Source organism: Thermobia domestica, unplaced genomic scaffold (genome assembly GCF_964235325.1).
Source record: "Thermobia domestica unplaced genomic scaffold, izTheDome1.hap1.1 HAP1_SCAFFOLD_117, whole genome shotgun sequence".
Lineage (NCBI taxonomy): Eukaryota > Metazoa > Arthropoda > Insecta > Zygentoma > Lepismatidae > Thermobia > Thermobia domestica.
This window is the reverse complement of record NW_027655889.1, coordinates 247,050-271,708: the sequence shown is the minus strand read 5'-3', so window position 1 is coordinate 271,708 and position 24,659 is coordinate 247,050. Positions and strand designations below refer to the sequence as shown.

Here is a 24,659-nt window from a genome sequence, read left to right as displayed (position 1 = left end):
CCGGGCAAGAATTATGCCCAGCTCATATCTACTTAGCACAGAAACCACTTTGTGCAAATTGAAAGTAAATCTTCAATTGATTTCTTCATTAATTCATGAGTTACAAGCAAGTTTCGATCAGAAACTAATCTTCGCAGAATTACACAGCAGACAATTACCACAGACTATCTCCTCCAGAAATTCACAAAACAGTTCTAATTCAATAGTTCTGTCTACATTTTCATCACTTAACAATAATATATAATTTCTAGTTGAGTTACTTTTACTTTTAATACAGTTAACAACTAAGCGAATTAAGAGTTCCCATCACTGCGAAATTAAAATACTCCTAATTTTACAGGAATTATGTGATATCTTCAACTAGATAAAAGATAATCTAAATGTGGAACAAGAGCGCGCTAGAAAATATTATTTTACATGAGATACCGTTACCACGATTCACATATCTACTTTCGATTTCCAGCCATTTAGAAAATCGGCATTTATTTTCGCGTTTATAAATGGCTGCAAACAGAAAGCTATTAGGTGATTCGTGATAACGGTACCTCATGCAAAATAATATTGTTTAGCGCGATCTTGTTCCACATTTCGATTATCCTTTACCTATTTGAGATATCACATAATTACTGTAAAATTAGAGGAATTAGTGGTTAGGATTTTATAGAGATTTAACTTGAACTTGAAACGAAAATTCACATAAGCGTTATATTTTTTGGTGTGCTGCCATATAAGCACAGTCTGCAACAAAACTTTTGTGTCTTTACAGAGAGGGATTTTATCATTATTCCCCAGTAATTTGAACACTGAGTATAGAATTTTGATAATAGCCTATATTTATATTTACATCAATGTATTTCATGTATACTGCATTCAATTACCGCATGAGCTGTGAATAATCTAAATTTGTGTAACCTTCCTTCCTTTAATATTTGATGACATATTATTGTATCTCATTAGTGTCCGTTATTAAGGGATTTCACTGTAATCCCCTACATAAATCAAAGAGCTAAAAAATAAAAAAATGGCGACGATATTCAACACCATTAATGGGAACTATCTTCTTATACAAATCAAATTTGTGGTAACGCATGCTAGAACAATAAATGATATTTTCCTTATGAAATTCATCTGTACAGACTGCTGTGAAAGTTTAAAAACGTATTATTAATAAATATTACAAAATGTTTATAAATTAAGATTGTCCATAAGTCCAGATGGATATTTCTGTTTAACTTCTTGAAGAATAACGAAACTTACAAAACTGCTTCGATAATGCAGTATAAATCCACTGATATTTTTTTCAATTTTCTTACCGAATGTTTCGTACAAATATACAGTCTTCTCTGATTATACATAAAATGTTACAATTCAATTATTTTATTTAAAAACTGTAATCAAGTTCTATGCTATAATTTGTTAATCACTGCAATATAACGCATCCTTCGTTTTTTCTTGAATCCAATCCAAGTAATGAGAGACGTTTGTATAAACACCTGGGTAATCCGGGTGAGCGCAGCTTCTTCCCCAGGAAACTATCCCTAAAACATATACAAATACAGTATTAGTAAATTTTAAGTTTCAAAATTGAGGTAATTATGTACAAGATCTACTAGTATTGTTGAAAAATAAACTGCCTATGTTAAAATAATATAGTCGGTGACGAAGAAGAATGAACATAGAAACAACAGGTGGCAGTACTTCTACTTATGTCAGAAAATTCATACGCTCACAAAACTATTTGTGTGAAACATTACAGACAAACGAAAGCTGAGAATAACTCAAAATTTACTAACATCTTAACTATTGAAACCCTTACTCCATCAAATTTGAATTAAACGCTCAAATTGACAGTCTTCAAACTCCCTGTAACTTACAAATGTGACAAAAATTTATATAAATTTCAACCAAATTTGACATGAAATTTGAATTACGTTTAAGACATCGAGTTAACAGGAAGTTTGACATGGCCAACATGAGCATTTGATTGAAATTTGACAGACTTGCATGTTTGGCCTGTCAATTTTGAATCAAACTTTCGCATTTACCTACTCTATTTCATGGAATGGGTTATATCGGATATGATAACTAATAACGCAAGTGAACTCGTGACTTTAGAAGTCAAAATCAATATATTAAAGATCACTTTGGCCCATCCACATAAGCTGAAGGAGAAGAATAACAAATACAAGAGAATGATAAAAGATTCAAGGTGATAATGATGACGTAGATGTAAACAGAAAAATACTAAAAGTGTACGAAGGAAATATTCTCCAGTACAAATTAACTTACCCTGAGATCAAAGTTTCAAGACTTTCCCACAAAAGGAAAGCGATCTGCTCCCTTCGGTAGTGTCATGATGTCATAACCTTTCGACATTATAATGTTGTTGGTACTTTTTCCTTTTCGTCATGTGATAATTCGCACTGATCTTTGCAAATCGCCGCTACAGTACGCAAAATGAACATTAATAAAGTCTTTAGTTCAAGATACAGATATATTCCACGGAGATACTAGGTGCTGAAGAATCTGGACTAAAATTTGCCCTCCATATCTTTGTATACTTGGGATTTTAGTTATTGCCGTATTTCAGTGAGCCGGATCACAACTGTAGCGAATCGCACAAGTCATTTTAATTAAAAGCTACTTGTCATGTTGGCCAATAGAGACGAATGAAAGGTAAATGCATATGAGTGTTAATGATAGAATTGATGAAACGGAAAACAAGGAAGAATTTAAAGAAAACGAAGAGACCCATAGACACGAAGTTATCTACCACAAACTGACATGACTTAGAATCGAACTACAAACCATTCTCATCAGAATTGAGGGTTTTACCACACAGCCGCCGTGACCTCAATATAACAACCAAAGCGTATATTAGTTGAAAAATTGGTAATAGTGACAAGACTATTGAATATCTAATATTCGTAAATGAATTAAATACTACCTATTTGTTCTCTTTTTCCTTTCTCTACTTCCACAATTAATGGACCACCGCTGTCTCCCTAGAAAGAAAGTTTCGAAATTAGTCTAACAATAAATGATGATTAAACATAATTTTAATATTGTAAGTAGTATGGGCATACAGAGCGTGTGTGCCATTGTTTCGGTTCTGCTTGTTAATACAGTGAAACCTGTCTTTAGCGGAATCGAGTGGGACTTGCAAAAATTTCCGTTAAAGTCAGGTTTCCGCTTAGTGGAGGTAGACCTTTCCTTTCTTTCTTTCTTTTTTTTAAATGCATGCTTATAAAGGGACATGCTGAGAAAATATATTGCTTTACGTACATTGTTCGATTACAGTACTTCTTCTACGAATAAATGCACAAAAAATTAAAACGAATATAAAATATACTATGCACACGTTTTCTTTATTTTTCTAATAGCCAAGCAGGATTTTCTGTGTACGTTGCTGCTTGGCTGCTTGACTTTCCGTATACACTTTAGCCTGAGAAATTATACTAAGTGAATCAGAATCATTTTTCCGTAAGGCAAATTTTTGCAGTTCCTTTAAACTTCTGAGAGCATCTTGATATGTATTTATTCTACACTCTTCTTCGAACTCGGTATCGTATTCCTCTTCTTCCTCTATCTCGTTTTATTCTTTCCGACATTCCGTATGATTCTTGATTAAGTTGCGGGGATTAAGGATAATTTGTGGTTGTGAATATGAGTAGTGATTGGGGAAGGTCAACACTGTCCAGAAATATTTAACAAAAGATCGAACATTTTATCGCAAACAGTGTAATGTATATGTCTCACAGAATGTCTAAACATCTAAACGCTGTAGTCCAGAACACAGAATTTTCCGTTAAATGTTTATTTTTCTTTCCGTTGTCCGCATAACACAATTTCCGCTTAATGACGGGACTTTTACACATTTTGTTCTCCAAAATTCATGAGACCGTGAAATATTTCCATTTAAGACAGTTTTGCGTTTAATAAAGGGTCCGTTGAAGACAGGTTTTTCTGTAATTCATTTTGCTAAATGTATAGTCCACAAACAAATAACAATTTCCTCTAGCAAGATAAAAACGGTCAAAATTATTACTGACAACGAACTATATACTTTTTAGCCCGACTAAAGTTCGATTTATTATATTTTCTCGAAAACTACGCATGAGTTTTTCATGAACCGTTATTTTGTTCAGATCGACGTGATTTATCGGCTGACACATGTCTTACGTTTGAACAATATTTTTAGTTAAACATAAATTAAAAATTAATAGTTAAATATAACTTTAGGTTATATCTCATTAACCATATTATACAGAGCAAGTCAAAATAATGGACCCGATTTCAGAGATTTATTCTATGAAATCTAACAAACATATATTACTGTAAGACATGCACTTTGAAAGATTAACTTTCAAAGTTCAGTTTGCACGCAGAGTTTCTATTTTCTACCGCTAAGAGTCAGCAGCAAGCATAAAATGAATTGCTGATATTGAAAGTTTGGTCAGTGACAACCTTCGTGTACTTCTCGTGATATGTGGAGGAAGGGGGTCAAGTGAGACTTCCTTTACATCCACACTACACTTATATCTTCTTTGTGTGCTATCTACTCGTTCATACATCCCCTTCTTTTACACTTTTTCCTTTTTCATTATCAATTTCCCACTTTTCCCCACCTTTTTTTAGCCCTGTTCCTTAGCCCATTTTCTCTGTCCGACCTCCTCTCCTGAATTTTATCTTTCTTTTTCCTGCTTATGATCTTTACTTTTCCTCATTGTGACCTTTACTTTTAAACAATTTCGTTTTCCTTTCAAAAATCATCCTTGTGAGGTATATACGACAATTTTTACATTTGTAGCCTACAAGACTTATGTCCGAGGCAACTTTTCAACCGTTTATGTTTTTTGAAAATGAAATGAAATGAAATCTTTAAGTTTTACGTCCCACGGTTATGCCGGTGAGGCTAAAGGAGACGGTGATAATGAGAGATGAATGAAAATGGTGGAATGAAGAAAGTGGGAGGAAACGGGAGAACCCCGAGAAAACCCACGAGCACGGTGTTTGTCCACCACAAAGTTCACTTGGCGGGGGCTGGGATCGAACCCGGGACCCCAAGCACCAGAGGTGAACGCTCTACCACTGAGCCACCGCGCTATGTTTTTTGAGAAAGAAGAGAAAGATACTAAAAAGTTTGGCAGGAAATAGAGTATCGGTTTGATGTGCACCATGTTACGTCAGATGCTCACACAGAACACTTGTGATATGTTTGAAGAAGACATTCACAGTTTACCTTTCTTAGAACATGTTTCGCAATAACACATGTTTATTTGATTTCACAGAATATATTTCTGAAATCGGTTCCACTACTTTGACTTGCCCCGTGAAATCCATCTCTGTTCTAATATATTTACTAAAACCAGTAGTATAAATCTACTACCACATCTGGTTTCAATACTACCTGGGAAAATATCGCGACATACGAACCACATTCTTTCACTTTTTCGATTCGTCTTATCTTCCACAATCACGTTCTAGAAACCTGATATTTTTTCACAATTTATCTTGAAAAGGTTTGTACTTACATTCATAGGAGAAATTATATGCAACGAAAGTATGTCTTGCACTGATTACCCTGATGGACCACTTCCTATATAACTAATGGAAATTAACTTTTCCCACAATGCAACGAAAGTGATTCTGCGACACTAGCGGCTACAGTTGTAACTGCATCATCTGCTACTGGCAGTAGGTAAGTGTATCATTGGCTAATTCTATCAGACTCAGGCACTCTGAATGATTTGATTCGTTTTTGGTAGTAGTAGTTCGTGGTACCCAACTTCCTTGAGTGGTGGCGCCACGGTCTCCACAGTTTCAGCGGGAAGAGCAGCTGAAACCTTTTATAATATATAATTACTCTATGATGTCTTGTTTGTCTCTTTCACAGATTTTAAAATACAGATGTACTGTGGAGTAGATATTTAAAAAGGAATAAGGACATTATAAATAAAGAAAATATCTATAACTGTAAGGAATTTAATGTTCAACTTTTTGATAATTTTGATTTGTATGACTTGCAAATTTTGAAAATGTGTATGCATTTCTGCCCTAAAATTGGCAAAATATAATCTTAAACCAGGCAACTTCACACTACCAGATCACTTGACATAATATATCTTCAAACTATAGGGGAGAACCAGCCCAAAATAGCATACATCGACTTTGTGTTTGAATATCTCCAAACAATAGGTTTAAAACTTTCTTGTTTTTTCGTGAATGCTTCTTTGGAATGTTGTTTGAATATTGACGTGGAGATCAGTAAGAATGTTTATTGTTAAAGTTCTTATTTTTAGATTTTTAAAAAAGTTCCGAAAGTCCATTTTGCCCGGGTAGGCAGGGCAAAATGGCACACTACCTTGCTTCTATGAAACGTACAAACAGAAGTATAGGAAAGTGAATACTGATTAATAGAAAAACATACAGAATGGCTGAAGGAACATTTTCGAACAAATACACCTAAACATATCAATGTAGGTCTAAACTTTATTTAGAAAACAACGTAAAAATCATTAACATGTTCAAAGAAATTAAAGAATATTAAAGAAATTAAAAATATATTTCAGGATTATTCCAACAACACACAAGATGAAAAGTGAAAATGAAGCACTAAGTATAATTCAACTTTCACAGACTTAACAAACTTGGCCCTTGGAGATAATCCAGCACTTGCAGCGTGACTCCAGAGGAAATGACGAACCAACCTTTTCCGGTTTTGGATATACTGTAAGGTTCGCTACAGTAGATACATGGCGCATCGTTATCATCTTCAGTGGCTTCCAAACCCTTGGCTAAAGTACTAGACTCTTGTCGTCTTCATCACTAAGATCACTAAAGATCCTACGTTTCATAGTACTTTTCGTTTCGTCTGGATTCTCATCTCCAAAGTGAGACCATAAAATTAAAGTTAACCTTGCTCCGTCACGAATGTAACATGTTATCTCTCGTCCCGATTTTGTTTGTTTTGTTTTAGAAACGAAATGAGAAATTCCTCTTTTCGTGGACAACATTAAACAAAACCGAAATATTGTTGCCAAATGTTACGTTTCTGCTTGTAATGTTATGATCTAAGTGATAATAAACTCCCAACTTTTAATCTTCTACGAGGTAATTATTATTATTTTTAGTTTTTTTATTATTGGTATTAGTTTATTATTAGTAATATTATTTCTTAAGATTTGATAGTTCAAGTATAGAAACAAGAGTATTCAAAATCTGAAAATAATAAAACATGTGTCATCGTCGATCAATCGCCACCAAAAATTCTAAAGTAAAAAAATACTTCCGCTACGTGAATTCGATCCGCGTACCTCTAAACTACTGGTCTAGCGTCTTGACCACTGAACCATGATCAGTACACAGTGAGTGATTCATCTTCATTATGTTTAGTTTCTTTGCCTCCGCTTACAAAGTTTTAAATTATATTTCTTCGTTTCAAAACTTCTTTCGTATTTATCATGATATAAGTCAATGGTTTTTGGCATAGTTTATATTAATAACTTGAGTTGTTCTTAAACCTTTGATTCACAAGTTTGTTTCTTCTCCACACCAAACTACAGATATGACAGATTTAATTCTCATATTTTGCATTTGTTTCAAAGCAGTCGCCATTACCTGATCAAAGACTTCTGTCCAACATGATATATTGGTTTATCACCCATAGTATATACTTGATCGATACATCTATCAGATAGTTCTTCCGAAGAGGGGCCACGGTGGCTCAGTGTAAAGTACTCATTTCTGGTGCGACGGTTTCCATATGCGAATTCAGACCATGAAAGTTTGTGTTAGACATCTTGTAGGTGAATTTTCTTGGGATTTTCACTTTTCCTCCTACACTCTCATCCACAAATTATTTCGCAATAAATAGCTTTTATTTGCCATTAGCGTACAGAACATAATCGTGAGAAGGTAAAGACTTTGTTTCGTTTCAGATCTTCTAGAGATTTGATTTTGTACAGAGACAAAGCAGATCAATCAAATATGTATATCCCTGGTTCTCTTAACCTGAACGATGTATTACGATTTTGTTCATTGAAATATTGTATTTGATTGTTGCTTATTTTCCTCATTCAAGTTTTGATGAATACACTCGGAATTCTCAAGTTTCTTTGAAGATCGCCCTTGCATTTGCTGAAGAAGCTCGCAAGGATTTGCAATGTACAGTAAGATAATGCAATAAGAAATACGTTGAGGCAGAACCATTTTCCCCCTATGTTTCACGTGTGTCAATCTGGAATCCAATGGCTAGTTGCAAACTGAGATATGTGAGGTACATAAATAGTTTTACACAGTTTTAAACCATTTATTTGTATGTCTATTTTCAGTTTTCTTTACCAAATTAAATATCATTGCTACCAAGAAATGAATTAAGACATACCGAGCAAGCATCTATTCCTTCTCGATTGGCACAGAAATTGTCTTCATCCAGCTCTGCTGGCAAATAACGTGATTCATTCAAACACTCCTCTTTGGTGAGAACGTCAACTTCTGCTGCTCTGAGCAAGTTGGAATAGACTCCATACTCTGACATCTTACCCCAACCAGCAATTTCAGCCGTAAGCCTCGACCAGGCTGGAAAGAAAGGAAAATAACATATTGAAATAAACATGCCTGTTATTTATTTAGTCTTCATGTTAAGAGTATGTTTCCATGACACCGCAGAAAAGAAATATTGAGAATAATAGAAGAAGTGGGTGAAAAGAAAATAGAAGATTGGGAGAGTAAAGTGGTAAATAGAGGATTAGAGGTATGTGAGAGAATAGATGCTGCATAATCAGAGACGGGATTCTTAAAATGAAGGAGGGACTCAACATAGGATCCTTTTTGAGTCCAGTACTAACAGATATAACAATGAATCAATGGGAGAACGAGACGATAGAAAGAGCAGGAGAAAGACTGCTTCTTTTATGCTGTTATGTACATGACTGTTTTGGAATATGGAAGGAAACGAAAAGGCATCTGGACAAATTCATAAGAGAAGTGGAAGATGAAAACAAAGGGATTAAACTAGAGAATGAGATAGAAGTAGACAAGGAGATAAAGTAATCTAGATATCAAAATAAAGAAGTCGGTAGGAAGAGAAGTGATATGGATGAAGGTGCGAAGAAGAATTTCATAAAAAAATGGCATGGAGGAAAGAATAGGAGAAATAAACACAGATGAAGAACAGAGGAAAAGAGGTTTTAAAAAGTTCTGGACTCAATTAAGGAGAAATGGATACAACGAAGAGGATAGAGTAAGAAGAAGCGTAACAAGAAAGAGGAAGAAAGAAGAGGACAAGAACAAAAATGCTTTGGTTTGGAGATCCTAGGCAAAGAAACAGAGAAGATAAAGAAGATACTTCGGAAAACAGGAATTAGGACGTATAGGAAAGGAGGAAGCAGAATAATTGAATTAGTCAGAAAAAACAATTAGCCAAAAAAGCAATAGTGTAAAAAGATCAAAGAAGGTAGTATATAGAGTGGGATGCGCAGAGTGTAACAAGTTTACACCGTAGAAACAAAAATAAGATGGGAAAAGGGTGAAACAGCACAAAGATGATGTAAAATTGAGAAGAGACAACAACGCAATATAAAGCATCAGAAAGACACAAACTAGAGCATAGCGTGGCAAAGAGCAGAGGTTATAGAAACAGAGAACAGGATATTGGTGAGAAAATGGAAAGAAGCCAGGGAAATTATGAAAGCAGGAGATAAGGTGGTGAGTTGGAAAGCGGAATTCGCGATAAATAAAGAATGGAAGAAGATTCTACTTAAAGAAGAAGAAAGGAGAAGAAAGAAGTAAGAGAACAAATTAATAAGGAAACATAAGGATAGTTAGAGGACAAGAATGTATCCAGCAAAAACGAATGCTTATAATTGGGCACGTGCACAGCTGTACAAGTGAAAGTGAATAACACAAGTGTTACTTGTTAATGAAGGGGCGGAGCCTAATTAAAAGTTGCTATTCGGGAAATATGTAAGAGGTGACGAACTCCTAAGTAGGCAGGAGTGGAAGTCTGATGAAGACACAGGTATTATGTTGAAACGGTTATGTGATTGTGTGTTTTATATACGTGTATTATCACAAAGCCTTGCTCAGTTGTTATGTTTGGTTTGATAATATTGAAACAAAGTCTGATAGAATAGATATATACATTTATATAAAGATATACTTTCTATCCCCTTCTATCTTCTAAACTATTGAACAGTACAAAAAATAACTAAAACAATTTTCATATACCTTTTCGTGGTAGACAAATGGGTATGACGTTGTCGTTAAATTTGACTTCTCCGTTTAATTTAATGAGGGCTACATCATGTTTGACGTGAGGCGATCCCTCAACGAAATTTTCATGAATTATAATTTTATCTATGGGCATCTTCAGGACATCTGGTCCAAACTCATATTCATTGTATGCACCCAATACCACCTCTGCCTCTTTGGTTTCCGCTATTCTGCAAAAGAAAACAGAAAGCAAAAGGCTTTGAAATTAAATATTTCAGTTTATGGAAGAACATGAAGTCCGCTGGATGTCTTTCTGTTCTATCTAATTTCCTCTCTGCTTCATCTTCGCAAAAAAAGGATATTTTGGTTTAAGGGAAATTTAATACTAATTACACTAGTCGACAAAAAAAAAAAAAAAAAAAACTTTTTCGCTGGCACACAGAAGAAAATGCCTGAATCTAATAAAACTTTTCGCGTAGAATTCGAATCTACAATCAGTTTTCTCCATCACCCTCAGTTTTCCCGTGACAGAGGGATTTTCGGGAAATTTCCCCTCAGATTTCCTTTTTTAAAACCATTTTCATACCTGTAGTTCGGGTATCCTTAGGTATATAAACACACAAATTATAATGTTAGCTTGATTTGTACTTAGTAAGCGCTCTAAGTTTCATAAGAATTGCATTATTCTTTCTAGAGAAATAAACATGCTATATGTACTGTACATTTTACCATATTCATTAGTGCAGATAAAATTACATATAACTTCCACAAAAATTACAATATAAACACGGTTGATACATCATTGGATTTGAAATAAAACACATTTTCAAATATGTATACACCGTGTCACCATTTTTTATATGAGGGAATTTCTAGAGGGATTTTGTGGAAATTATTTCCCGACAATTGCAGTTACTTTCAGGACTTCTTGATTTTCTTATATCGTTTCAGCTTCTCTAAAATTAAATTAGCAATTATAAACCACCATTATTTTACTACGAGTATATCTACGCGATATCTGTTGGCCGTCTACAAACACACCGATATTTACAACTTCACTGAGATCTTATTCTTCTGGTTGCAAGCGTGCAACTATCTGAACAGTAACATAGTTAAAAGACATATAACGTGGATTTATTCTCTCTCATAAGTCATGAGATGGAGAATTCTTAAAAATAATAGTCGGAAAATTTGTATTTTAAAGAGAAGGTGACTTTTGATATTAAGGTAATTCAGTCAACATTTCCTGGTACATAAGTTGAAGTATTAAGAATAATAGTAGCATAAATATATAAATTGGAACAATAGGACCTAACAGATTACGTTGCATATTACACTACCCAACAAACTTTACTTTTTTTCTGTAACTGGTGTGAGAACAGCTAATCTTTATGTTTCTCGGGTGTGCTGATAACGAAAATGTTAATGAAAATTCAAGATTAGCTCTCGTTTTGAAGTTATGATAATTTTTACGTTATTGCCTATATAAGCGTATCCGTGTACTTACCTTGTTGTTATCCCTCGGAGGAAGGTCACTGAAGGCGCAACCGCTTTGCCTGGCGTTTATAGTTTTCTGCTGGTAATTCCCTGATTAGTGTCCAACAATAATCGGCCAACATTGATGCATTCCACTTTCCACGGTATCTCATTTCTATATCCGAAATTTGCTGGTGGAAGCGTTCCCCGTGCTTGTCGCTTACAGCATGCAAGGGGCACTTCGTTACCTTGCTTTGATATTTCATTTATATATTTTAATATTAAATCTATCTATATATAATTAAGATGTGTGTATTAATAATAAGTCAGGCCTGACACGTATTTATCTAATGCATTTATCTGGGTTTTATCTATTTAATAAGTATAGCATAATATATAATTTTACTATGTTTAATATATGTAAATGTATGTAAATATCAATTAGTGCATTATCCCAATCATTTATATAAGCCAAATTTTCTTTTAAGATTAAGATTCAGTTAGTTAGATCGTGTATTACTCTCGCTCCCACTTTATTATAGACCTGGTAGAGAGGCTAGTTTTTTGAAGATTTCACCTTTTCTTTCATACTTTTCCAGTATTTTTCCACTGCTGTGGAAGCTTCTAGAACCGTTAATACTTAAATTTTTTCTTCATTTTTTCTGTCCCCGGCAAAACATATAAAAAGGCGGATTTTTTTATGGTTTTCGCTGTTCCAGCTAAGGAGGCCTGTAGAGTAGAGGGCTATGCTGGTGGCTGTTCAGTCCGAAGGGAATTAGCAAGAGAGCTTTTTCCTGGGAGTTTTGTCCATTAGAGTAGTTACTGGTTGTCCAGTGGATATGTTAGTCCGTGGCTTCCAGTCCCGCTAGAGAAAGTGGTCTCTGGCCATAACTTAGGTGAATTCCAGAGTTAGGAATAGGAATTAAAGAATGAAGTAGGATTTTTGAGCTCTACGTCAGATTAATGACACAACTGGGCTCTAGTTAAAGGTTAGAAGGAGTGAAAAGTAATTTGCTCTTGGGGTGACCCTAGGGAGAGAGTGAACCTAGGGCACTTAGGTTTTGAAACTCTCCAGGTGCTGGAGGTTTTTCCCCATTTAAAATAGAATCCAAGTTGCGATTTGGTTTCGTTTCCCTGTACAGTCATGCAATAGCGAGGCTTGGCTGGTGTTTTTTGTTTTCACACTGCGACTTTCATTTTTGAAAGTATTAGAGTGTGTGTTTACCTTTAAATCTAGAGTCTTGAATGGAAGACGTTAGTCTTGAATGGAAGACGTAATATAGCTGGGCCATGAGTGAAGGCTGCTACTCCTAATTCCTTAAGTTACCTATCCTTAAGATTTTAGCTAGTTTCCTTTTTCGGGATTTCTCAGAATGTTGAGAGTCCAAACCAGGTGTAGGCCGGACTGTTACTAATTGAAGTTAAGCAGTCTTTGAAAGTAAGGAATATGGACCTAGAGTAGAGAGAGTACTAGTTTCCATATTACCGCAGTTCCCAAAGAATTATTAGAGAAGTCTTTTACTTTTATGTTTAGTGTTATTTTAATTAGAGTTTGTGCTCCTTGAACTCTCATGATGAGTTTTTAGGAAGCCGAGCAAAATATTAAAGATTAAATTTGCAAGGGCGAAGTAACGTCCTCTGAATCTCAGATTTCTAGTCAACACACCTTACCTAAATTAGAGAAACATTAAGCTAATAAATCTAGTTATTCTCCGTAAATCTTTTGACTTGTTATTTTTAACTCAATCGTAATTTTGAACCTGTTACCTAGACAACAGCGAGCGGACGAATTATTTCTTTTTGAATATCTTTCTTTTTTCTTGTTGTAAGGTAAAATTGGCAGACTCGTAAGCGTGGTGAGATAAACAAATAGCAAAGAAAAATTAAATTTTATTTATTATTTTTTTTTACCTTACATAGTGGGGCCCGTCCGGGATTGAGTTAGAAAATGAGAGCAAGGCATAGGGGAAACATGGAGAATATGGTGGATTTGAATGTACTAAAGACAGCTCTGAGAATAGGGTTGGAAGCGCAGATAGGTGTGGAAGATATAGTACAAGAGATAAGAAATCTCAGAGGGGCAAATCAAGGAGAAAGCAGTCAGCGAAGTTGTAACTGTAGGAGTTTAGACGAAGTTAAAATAACGCTTCCTTCATTTTCCGGTGAGGTATCAGAGAATCCTTTTGATTTCCTTGAAAACGTAGTGGACTATGCGAAAAGTAAGAATATTTCATTAGAGGAAATTTTAGAGAAGGTAATTCCTAAGCTATTGCAGGCAGATGCGAAGAAATGGTTTAATTTCAAGGAGAAGTTCTCTAGTTTTGCAGAATTTAGAAACAGTCTTTTACAAGAATATTTTAGTTTCAATTATGAGAGTGAGATAGAAAGTCAATTGGCAGATAGGATTCAGTAACCTGACAAATCCCTATCGAAATTTATAAGGGAAATGGCGTTACTTTTTTCCCGTCTAAGAAGGCAAATTCCGGAAGCTGAACAAATTCAAAAGATAGTTAGTAAAGCGCATCCGAAATTCAAGCAGTATTTGCATGAAAAGGAATTCAGAAAATTGAGGGAGCTTGAAGAATACGCTTTGAAAGTGCAAGCATTTTTGTTAGAAAATTATAATTACACAAGACAGCATTATGCTGGGAAGGGAGATAGCGTTCAGATTGCCGCCATTAAAAGGAGTCCTTTAGAAGTAGAAGCAGAACCGGAGATAAAACCCCAGGCATTAAATCCAGCGTATTTTAGTAGGAGGACAAAAGAACAGAGCGAAATTAGGCAGGAAAAGAAAGAAAAACCTGTAATTAAATGTCATGGTTGTGCGGGATTTGGACACAAACGTTTTGAATGCCCGAGTAGGAAAAAGGTTGTAAACCACGAAAATAAGCATCAGATCACTGCGTCTGTAATGAAATTCCCTAGGAAAATTGCTAAGGGAAAAAACGTTCCACCATATATTTTTGGGCGTTTCTATGGGAAAATAAAGGACTGTTATCTTGATAGTGGCTCGTTTATATGTCTTGTAAACCAACAGACTTGTAAGCAATGGATTCTGAAAGGAGCGAAAACAAGGCGAATAAACGATACTGTATTATTAGCGTCGGGACAGGCAAAGACTAGGCAGATAGTGTATCCCACATTTTTTATAAAAGGAAGGAAGTTTTCACATAAGTTTTACGGTTTGGAAGACCAGACTATCGAGTTGGTACTAGGTGCAGATTTCATTGCCAAGGCTGGAATTAATATTTTCCTCTCAAGGAATTCTTGGTGTTTTCAGAATGATTCTCGTCTTACTAGGTTTATAGAACCAGAAACAGAGGCACAAGATACTAAAGTTGAGAAATTTTCAGGGTCACGTTGTCCCAAAAGCTCTAACGGTGTTTGTTGTAATGCACCTGCTGTTGTAAAAGCAGAAAAGGAAGGAGGGAAAAACAAAGACAGAGATCCTTTTTTAGCGCTGCGAGGAAAAAGGCATTTCAGGGAAGGGACACAGAACCTCTCATAAAAGCTTCAATTCTTGGGAGGGATGTTCTTCTTTATTGCGATACAGGAAGTCAGCTCTCTTTCATTGACGAAGAAGAAGCGAAAATTTGGAAAAGTAGAGGAGCCAGATTCAGAAAGGAATTTTTGTCGCTTTGTTTAGCGAAAGGAACTACAATGGCTGAAGAAAGTGTCATTGTAAATATAGAATATTATGGGCATATAGTCAGGCAGAAGTTCTACCTTTTGAGAGGTCTTTTGAAAAAATATCTGGTTGGAAGAGATTTCCTATCGAAAACAAGAATTGCATTGTTTATTTCTTTGAACGGCTGGTGTATTGACGACGGAAAGATGTCCATTTGTGAGTTTGACAACCCAAACAAGGGGAAAGGGGGAGATACAGGTTGTGCAGTTGTTGAAAGATCCTCGAAACAGATGATTGAAGAAATGTTAAATAAAGTAAATCTAGATTCCCAGCGAAAAAATAGACTGCGCACCATTCTTGAAAAACATAATAAGGTTTTTTCAAATAAGCCAGGCCTTACTCATTTGATCAAGCATCATATTAAAGTTAAAGACCCTAAGCCTTTTGCTTTTAGATTGAGACCCATGTCTTTTGAGAAACGGAAAATTACGGAGACAGTGCTAAAGCAAATGGAGGATGATAGAATTATCAAAAAGGCAAATACCCCGTATGTTAGTTGTCCTATTCTACACAAGAAAAAGGATGGAAGTTTTAAGATAATTTTGGACAGCCGTAAGATAAATAGTATGTCGGAAAAGGAGGGGGTAAGTCTGCCGAGTCTGACGGAAGCATTAGCACACCTAGGAAAAATGAAGTATTTCCTTTCCGTCGATTTGTCATTTGCGTATGCTCAGATTGAAATTGATGAGGAGAGCCAACCGTACACTGGCTTCATTACACATTTGGGTACTTATTATTATCTTAGGGGCTGCTATGGTTTGAAGAATTATCCCTATTCTCTCGCCCGATTAATGCAATTAGTACTGAAGGAATTATACTATACAAAGGTCATAACGTTCTATGATGACGTGCTTATCGGAGCTGAGACACCTGACGAATTATTAGATATTTTTGAAGAAACACTCAAGCGAATTGAGGAAGCAGGATTAACTCTCAGTCCTGATAAAGTTGTTCTTTGTACCCAAAAATTAGATTTTTTGGGATATAGAATTACACCCGGGTATATCACGTGTACGCCAGAGAAATTGAGAATGGGAAGTCAGATTAATAGACCGAAAAATGTTAAGCAGTTGCAACAAATCCTCGGATTTTTTCAATTTTTCCATTTCAGAATTCCAAACATGGCCGAAATAGTTCTACCGTTAACTGATTTACTTAGGAAACATACGCCTTTCGTATGGGAAGAAAAACATGACCGTGCTTTAGAGAAATTGAAAGAAGAGTTAGCCAAAGATACCAAGTTGATGTTGCCGAAGCTGGAAGAACCTTATTACTTGTATGTTGATGGTAGTTCTTTAGCTAGCGGGTATACTTTGTGTCAAAAGGACGAAGACGGAAAACTAGCTGTAATTGCATTTGGGTCAAGAAAACTATCGCCGACACAAAGTAAATATGGATCGACATATTTAGAGATTCTTGCAATTCTAACGTCGTTAGAAAAGTTTGAACTATACTTAATTCATGCGCCAGTTGTCTATGTTTACACGGATCATAGACCTATATTATCGTTGATTAACTCCGTGAAAGTTCCAGCGTTGGTTCAGAGATGGCTGACCCGAATAATGAGATTTCCTGTAGTTTTAAGATTTCAACAAGGGAAGAAAAATCCAGTTGATTTTTTATCGATGCTAGAAAGTTCTCACACGGAGGGACCTGAGTTCGTGGGGACCCCGGAAGCTAACGAGATACTCCCGTTAGAAGAAGAAAACGATTCCGGTTTTCTGAAAGTAGAAACAGAAGACGGAAAATTAGTAAATGTTCAAGAGTTGCCAACCTCCGAAGTTTTATTAATTGATTATAGAAGTTATAAGGAAGTAAAGCTTATGAAGAAACAAATGAAGGAAGAAAAACGAAAGAGATTAATGCCCGATTTTAGTGAATATAGGAGGTTCTCTCTAGAAGAAAAAAGGAAATTAATTTCCGAGTTGCCTTTTTGTATGCTTGTAGAAGAAGAACTTAGAGACGAACAAATGACTGATGCATTTGTTTCTAAAATTATCCGGTTTATTAATGGTGAGAAGTTAGACATTCCCCCGAAATTGAAGAAAAAATTAAGGTCAGCCAAGCGGAATTGTTATATTGATAACAACGAAATTTTAAGGAGAAAAGTTAAAGTAAACGGAGAGGAAAGGGAAGTTATTTGGATTCCCGAGTCTTTGAAAGGAACGATTTGTGTAATGGCACATATTGTGAAGGAATCCGGACATCCATCATGGCTTGAGACGTTTAGGAAAGTTCGAGAACTATATTTCTGGCCAAGAATGAGAAAGGATGTAAGGGAATTTTGTAGAGCCTGTGTTCCTTGCAGTATATTTAAAGAAAATATGAACACAAAATACGGATTTATGGAATCTTCTCTGGCTGATAGACCGAACCAGTTACTATTTGTCGACAATTTCGGGCCCCTAGTCCCAAGTAAAATAGGACGCTATCGTTATGGCTTAGTGTTAGTCGATGGTTTTTCTCGATTGGTTAAAATTTACCCAGTTCGTAAACTTACTGCCAAAGTAATGGTCGATTGTTTAATGGCTTTCTTCTCAGAGTTTGGTTATTTTTCTCAGCTCTGTTCAGATAATCATTCTATCTTCTCTGGAAAGTTGTGGAGAGATACAATGAAGATGCTTGGAACTAGATGCAAATTCATTAGTTCATATAGACCAAAAGGAAACCGAAGTGAGAAAATGATTAAGGACGTCAAAACGATACTGGGAATATATGCAAAACGGCATGAGGATTGGTCAAAAGACATAAAATTGATGGAATTTGCAATAAACTCAAGAGTTTGTGCTGCTACTGGTTTTAGTCCATCCCATTTGTTTTTTGGAAGGCCATTTAGACACCCTATTTTGGAACCTCTCGCGGAAAGAAAAAATGAGGGTGAGACAGACTACCTGAAGTATGTCAGAGAAATTAGAGATCGGATGGAAACTGCCTTCAACCGCGCGAACGAAGTTCAGAAGAGACAACATGCGGCCAGGAAGAGAATTTACGACAAAGGAAGAAAACCCAATCCATTTAAAGAGGGTCAGCGAGTATGGTTAAGAATAACAAGGTTATCTTCGCCTACAAACAAAGTTAGTGCTTCATTATTGCCGAAGTACGGAGGACCTTGGTTAATACAGAAGCAGATTGCCGCTAACACATTTTTAGTAAGGAATCAGGACAGTGGGAGAATAGTAAAGACGAATGCCGACATGCTTAAACCGATTTTTATAGCTCCCAAATTTTGTAAACATGTAAAAGAACTACAACCAGAGTTTGCGAGGACACTTTTTCCAGATGAAAAGGTCGCAAGGGCAGGGGGAAAAATAAAACATCCTACGGATGAGGTTATTTAAAGTTCTTTCACCCATGTTTGTTATATATATATTTTTTTCTTTTTATTTTGAAATTAGCTAGAGGTTAGGGACTTAGCCTGGCAGTCCACCAGTTGAACAGTTACCTTTTTGGTGTAGATATCGTAAGATTTTTTTTAGTAAAATAAAATGGCAGGACTATTCAAGAAGCCAAAAACTTCGAGAAATGTTTTCGTGGCAGCTCGCCCTAAAGCTGGATCAAGTTTCGAATTAGAACTTTTGTGTCACGTAGATGCACCAAAAAAACAATAAACGAAGGTTGCTTTTAAGTGATAAGTCTGGTGAGGTGCAAGTTAAAAAATTTCGGAAAAACGAAGCGGAATATACCTTGAAGGAAATACGAGCTGTTCAGTTCCAAAAATCGGCTCAGAAATATTACCAAAGCCTTTTACGGGAAAAGGCTAACAAGGCTGCCGTTGAAGAAACGTCAGGTGGTGGATCCTCGAGCGTAGCCCACGTCGAGGATGAGTTTGTTCTTGATCTCATTACTGATGGAGAAGAATTGGACTGTGAGTCACTTCCTGATACTCCAGGTAAGAATCTGGTGTTCCCAATTCCCTCTAAAGGTGCAGAAGACATCAAGAAGAAATTGAATTTCTGAGTGATATAGTGATGTTTCTGAGAAATTCAAGAGAACAGAGAGGAGTGATTTGTGAAAATTATATTTGAGAATTATTTAAAGTGATTTTTTATTTTTTTTCTAAAATTTATTTCTTTCATTGAGAACGGTACGAGACAATAAACAGTGAAGGGATATCATCCCTCAAGTGAATTAAAGTGGTTTTTAATGTGTAAATTCATTTTATTTTTACAGTGAAATTGTGATTTTTTTGATCAGTGAAAGTTTCAAAGTGACTGTTTTCGAGACTATAAACTCACATGCCCAGTTTGGAGGCAAGAATTTTTTCTTTTTCTTTTTTTCTTTTTTTTATTGGAATGGGTATATGCAAGGAGCACTTCGTTACCTTGCTTTGATATTTCATTTATATATTTTAATATTAAATCTATCTATATATACTTAAGATGTGTGTATTAATAATAAGTCAGGCCTGACACGTATTTATCTAATGCATTTATCTGGGTTTTATCTATTTAATAAGTATAGCATAATATATAATTTTACTATGTTTAATATATGTAAATGTATGTAAATATCAATTAGTGCATTATCCCAATCATTTATATAAGCCAAATTTTCTTTTAAGATTAAGATTCAGTTAGTTAGATCGTGTATTACTCTCGCTCCCACTTTATTATAGACCTGGTAGAGAGGCTAGTTTTTTGAAGATTTCACCTTTTCTTTCATACTTTTCCAGTATTTTTCCACTGCTGTGGAAGCTTCTAGAACCGTTAATACTTACATTTTTTCTTCATTTTTTCTGTCCCCGGCAAAACATATAAAAAGGCGGATTTTTTTTTATGGTTTTCGCTGTTTCAGCTAAGGAGGCCTGTAGAGTAGAGGGCTATGCTGGTGGCTGTTCAGTCCGAAGGGAATTAGCAAGAGAGCTTTTTCCTGGGAGTTTTGTCCATTAGAGTAGTTACTGGTTGTCCAGTGGATATGTTAGTCCGTGGCTTCCAGTCCCGCTAGAGAAAGTGGTCTCTGGCCATAACTTAGGTGAATTTCAGAGTTAGGAATAGGAATTAAAGAATGAAGTAGGATTTTTGAGCTCTACGTCAGATTAATGACACAACTGGGCTCTAGTTAAAGGTTAGAAGGAGTGAAAAGTAATTTGCTCTTGGGGTGACCCTAGGGAGAGAGTGAACCTAGGGCACTTAGGTTTTGAAACTCTCCAGGTGCTGGAGGTTTTTCCCCATTTAAAATAGAATCCAAGTTGCGATTTGGTTTCGTTTCCCTGTACAGTCATGCAATAGCGAGGCTTGGCTGGTGTTTTTTGTTTTCACACTGCGACTTTCATTTTTGAAAGTATTAGAGTGTGTGTTTACCTTTAAATCTAGAGTCTTGAATGGAAGACGTTAGTCTTGAATGGAAGACGTAATATAGCTGGGCCATGAGTGAAGGCTGCTACTCCTAATTCCTTAAGTTACCTATCCTTAAGATTTTAGCTAGTTTCCTTTTTCGGGATTTCTCAGAATGTTGAGAGTCCAAACCAGGTGTAGGCCGGACTGTTACTAATTGAAGTTAAGCAGTCTTTGAAAGTAAGGAATATGGACCTAGAGTAGAGAGAGTACTAGTTTCCATATTACCGCAGTTCCCAAAGAATTATTAGAGAAGTCTTTTACTTTTATGTTTAGTGTTATTTTAATTAGAGTTTGTGCTCCTTGAACTCTCATGATGAGCTTTTAGGAAGCCGAGCAAAATATTAAAGATTAAATTTGCAAGGGCGAAGTAACGTCCTCTGAATCTCAGATTTCTAGTCAACACACCTTACCTAAATTAGAGAAACATTAAGCTAATAAATCTAGTTATTCTCCGTAAATCTTTTGACTTGTTATTTTTAACTCAATCGTAATTTTGAACCTGTTACCTAGACAACAGCGAGCGGACGAATTATTTCTTTTTGAATATCTTTCTTTTTTCTTGTTGTAAGGTAAAATTGGCAGACTCGTAAGAGTGGTGAGATAAACAAATAGCAAAGAAAAATTAAATTTTATTTATTTTTTTTTTTACCTTACAAGCACCACAGTTGTCAGGAAAGAAGTTCAAGTGGGAATCTAAGAAATGTAACTTTAAGGACATGTTAAACCCCAGTCTATCGTAGCGGTGCAGAAGATTTGCCACAAGATCCTTATAGTTTTCTGTCCTCTTATTTCCTAAAAAGTTTGTTGATACTTGAACAAAGGCATCCCAAGCTAACTTTTCATCACCTGTCAGGATGGTGTTGAAATGCACATCTTTGTACAGTTTACGTATCTGGGGACCCACAAACATCCCCTCTTTTATTTTCGCCTCACTAAGACGTGGAAATTTCTCGCGCAAATAAAGAAATGCTTCCCCAGTTTTGTCCATGGCCTTAACATTTCCATTAGGCCCACTTTTACATGAAGAGCACGGAAAATTATGTTCTTGGATTCGATAAGGGCTTCGTGCATAACATTGTAAGGTCCTGGACGCTTAGGCCAATCTTTCTTTTTATAATGATGAGCTTTGGCATGGCTATCCCAGAGGCACAGGTAACAACAGTATTTGGTGTAGCCCTATTGTAGTCCAAGTAAGATGCCTATGACTTTTAGATCCCCGGAAATCTGCCATTTAAACTTGTCATAGTTCAATCGCAATAACAATTGTTTCATGTTATCATATGTTTCTTTCATGTAAGGTGCATACCTAATCGGAATCGATGGTAGCACGTTGCCATTATGCAGGAGGACACATTTGAGACTTATTTTGGAGAACTCGATGAGAACCTCTACTCATCACTTTTATAGGCTATGCCCATAGCTGCCATTAGTCCCTCTACATCACTACAAAATACCAAGTTCTTTTCACTTTGGAAAAATAGAAGGAATGACATGGCGGTTCCGGAATGCAGTCACATTTACCGTCCTATCCAGGCAACTCCACTGTTGTAGTCTTGACGCCAACAGTTCAGCTTTATCTTTCGGCAATTCCAGATCTCTCACTAGGTCATTAAGTTCAAATTGTGTTATTTTGTGATTCTCTGTACACTCATCGTTACACACAAAATCAGGATCTTTCGAAGAAATGAGTTTTGAAGGTGATAGTGCAGCACTAGTTTCATTACCGCCCTAGTCACTATCACAATCAGGTGAACAGGAACAGACAGTCCATCTCCGTGAGGCACTGGTCGCATGGCCGACGGTATGTTAGGATATATCCAGGAAGAACTTTCTTCTTGGAAATACCATATTAGTGGAGTTGTCATAGAAAAGTATCAATCATCCACATGGTTTGATGGTTCTCGCCAGATCATGGGTATAGCAAAGTCCATGGAAGATCTTTTACGCTTTAACCACGAATGAAGACTCGAGACACGAGATATGCAACATACATGAAGAGCGCAGGGCTTGTCCTGGTCCCCGATTTCACATCCAAAGTACAGTTTGTACGCCTTCCTCACATATAGGTTATTGACCTCCTTTGAGATTTCAATGTAGCCTGTCCGCAAATGTGACAAAAATAGTCAGCACTGTTTACGCATTTACGAGGTATATTCAATCACAGAAATTACAATGACCACACGCACTAACTACACTTCTATACCACGTTCTTCCAGCACCCGAATACAACACAGCTTGTAACAGACTGAAACTACGCTTAAATGAAATATGCTCTTCTCCTCCCTCCTCTTCCCCTTCCCCCCATTGTTGCTACCAGCCCTGGCTAAAAATAGCGACAAAATATACAGTTATTGTTGCCTGCAGGAAAGTTAATCATTCTACCATCAGCGGGATTTGAAATCTATATGGGAAAGGATTGACAATGAATGTTAATAAACTGTAATAATTATAATTAAATGCCTCCCCCCACCTCTAACATGGAAACGAGAGCTAATTCCAGTTTTTCATTGTCGTTTTCGTTATCAGCGTGGTCGATATAGTTAAAAAAACATCTATTTCATTTCAGTTACATTTTCACTGTTGGCTAGTGTTATATAAGCAACTTACGGACAACCATTCTTTTACTGTATGGTTAATTTACCGATCTCAGTCCGTAGCCTAAATAACAATTATTACTATAGGCACAGTAACGTGCTGTATATAAAATCTCTTCAGTTGTGTGGAATTAAGTGTTATAATATGTAGTATTTTACCATCGAGAAAAACATACTTTTCAATGGTATATATATATATATATATATATATATATATATGAAATGAAATCTTTGAGTTTTACGTCCCACGGTTATGCCGGTTAGGCTAAAGGAGACGGGGATGATGAGTAATGAATGAAATGGTGGAATGAAGAAAGTGGGAGGAAACGGGAGAACCCCGAGAAAAACCACGCACACGGTGTTTGTCCACCAGAAAGTTCACTTGGCGGGGATCGAACCCGAGACCCCAAGCACCAGAGAGGAACGCTCTACCACTGAGCCACCGCCCTATATATATATATATATATATATATATATATATATATATATATATATATATATATATATATATTGTTGAGGCATGTCATTGATTTTATTCAAAAAGAGATTATTTTGGTAAAGGAAAGTATATTTAATAAATTGAATGTTAAGAAACTAAGTGTTATCACGTAACGTAAACACGTGTGTGTGTTTATGTGTTGACATCAATGTTGTGTGTATGTAATGAATGTTATACGGCTAGACGCTTGGTCGTCAATTCGTAAGATATTGTAATTTGTATTTGTAATGTTTTTGAATTGTCATCAGATTGTCACATTGTAACATTGACACACTTTGACTGTGATATAATCGTTGAGTTCGCAGAAATTTGTAAGTCTGAGAATTTGATCACGATGTAATTCGGGTGAAACCAACGTTTTACCAATAGCTGAGATATACAGAAAGTCGACGAGAATGAATTCCAAGATGTCTGGAATCTTCGTATAAAACCTTATAGTTTTTAGAGATTGGGATCAGTCTCGAAGGATCAGTCTCGAAGGATCAGTCTCTGAGGATCAGTCTTCGAGCATTTGTCTCAGAGTTGAGTCTGAGAGATTATCGTACGTCGAGCAGTAACATAGTTGCTCATGTCACAGTAGTCACTTCTCTGTGATTCTACGTTCAGTATTAGATCAGGAGATCTAATAGTTCAGCAGACCATTATAGTAGATAATGGTACACAATAGTCGATCATTCTAGACTATTGGCAGCAATACAGAGATCGTCCAGAACATCGATAGCAGTTCCAGTCATCAGCTGTATAAAGGTACGTGTATCTCAGCTATGTTTGAGTTCATCGTGGTTAACTTCCTAGCTGCTTAAAGATATGTGATCTTGCGATTATATTCAGTCGACGATCAATTACAATAA

At 36.0% G+C, this 24,659-nt stretch overlaps 1 protein-coding gene across 1 annotated transcript in view; it reads right to left on the bottom strand.

Moving 5' to 3' along the window:
* Positions 1–1,308: 1,308 nt before the first annotated feature.
* The window catches only part of LOC145676361 (clotting factor G beta subunit-like), a 173,807-nt gene continuing 150,456 nt past the window's right edge, over positions 1,309–24,659 (bottom strand). Inside the window, exons 5-8 of the mRNA XM_081747218.1 lie at positions 10,231–10,445; positions 8,387–8,580; positions 2,948–3,005; positions 1,309–1,538 (exon numbers count right to left, since the gene is read on the bottom strand). Coding sequence (XP_081603344.1) covers positions 1,417–1,538; positions 2,948–3,005; positions 8,387–8,580; positions 10,231–10,445 — 589 coding nt within the window. The 3' untranslated portion in view covers positions 1,309–1,416. The remainder of the gene's footprint in view (positions 1,539–2,947; positions 3,006–8,386; positions 8,581–10,230; positions 10,446–24,659) is intronic.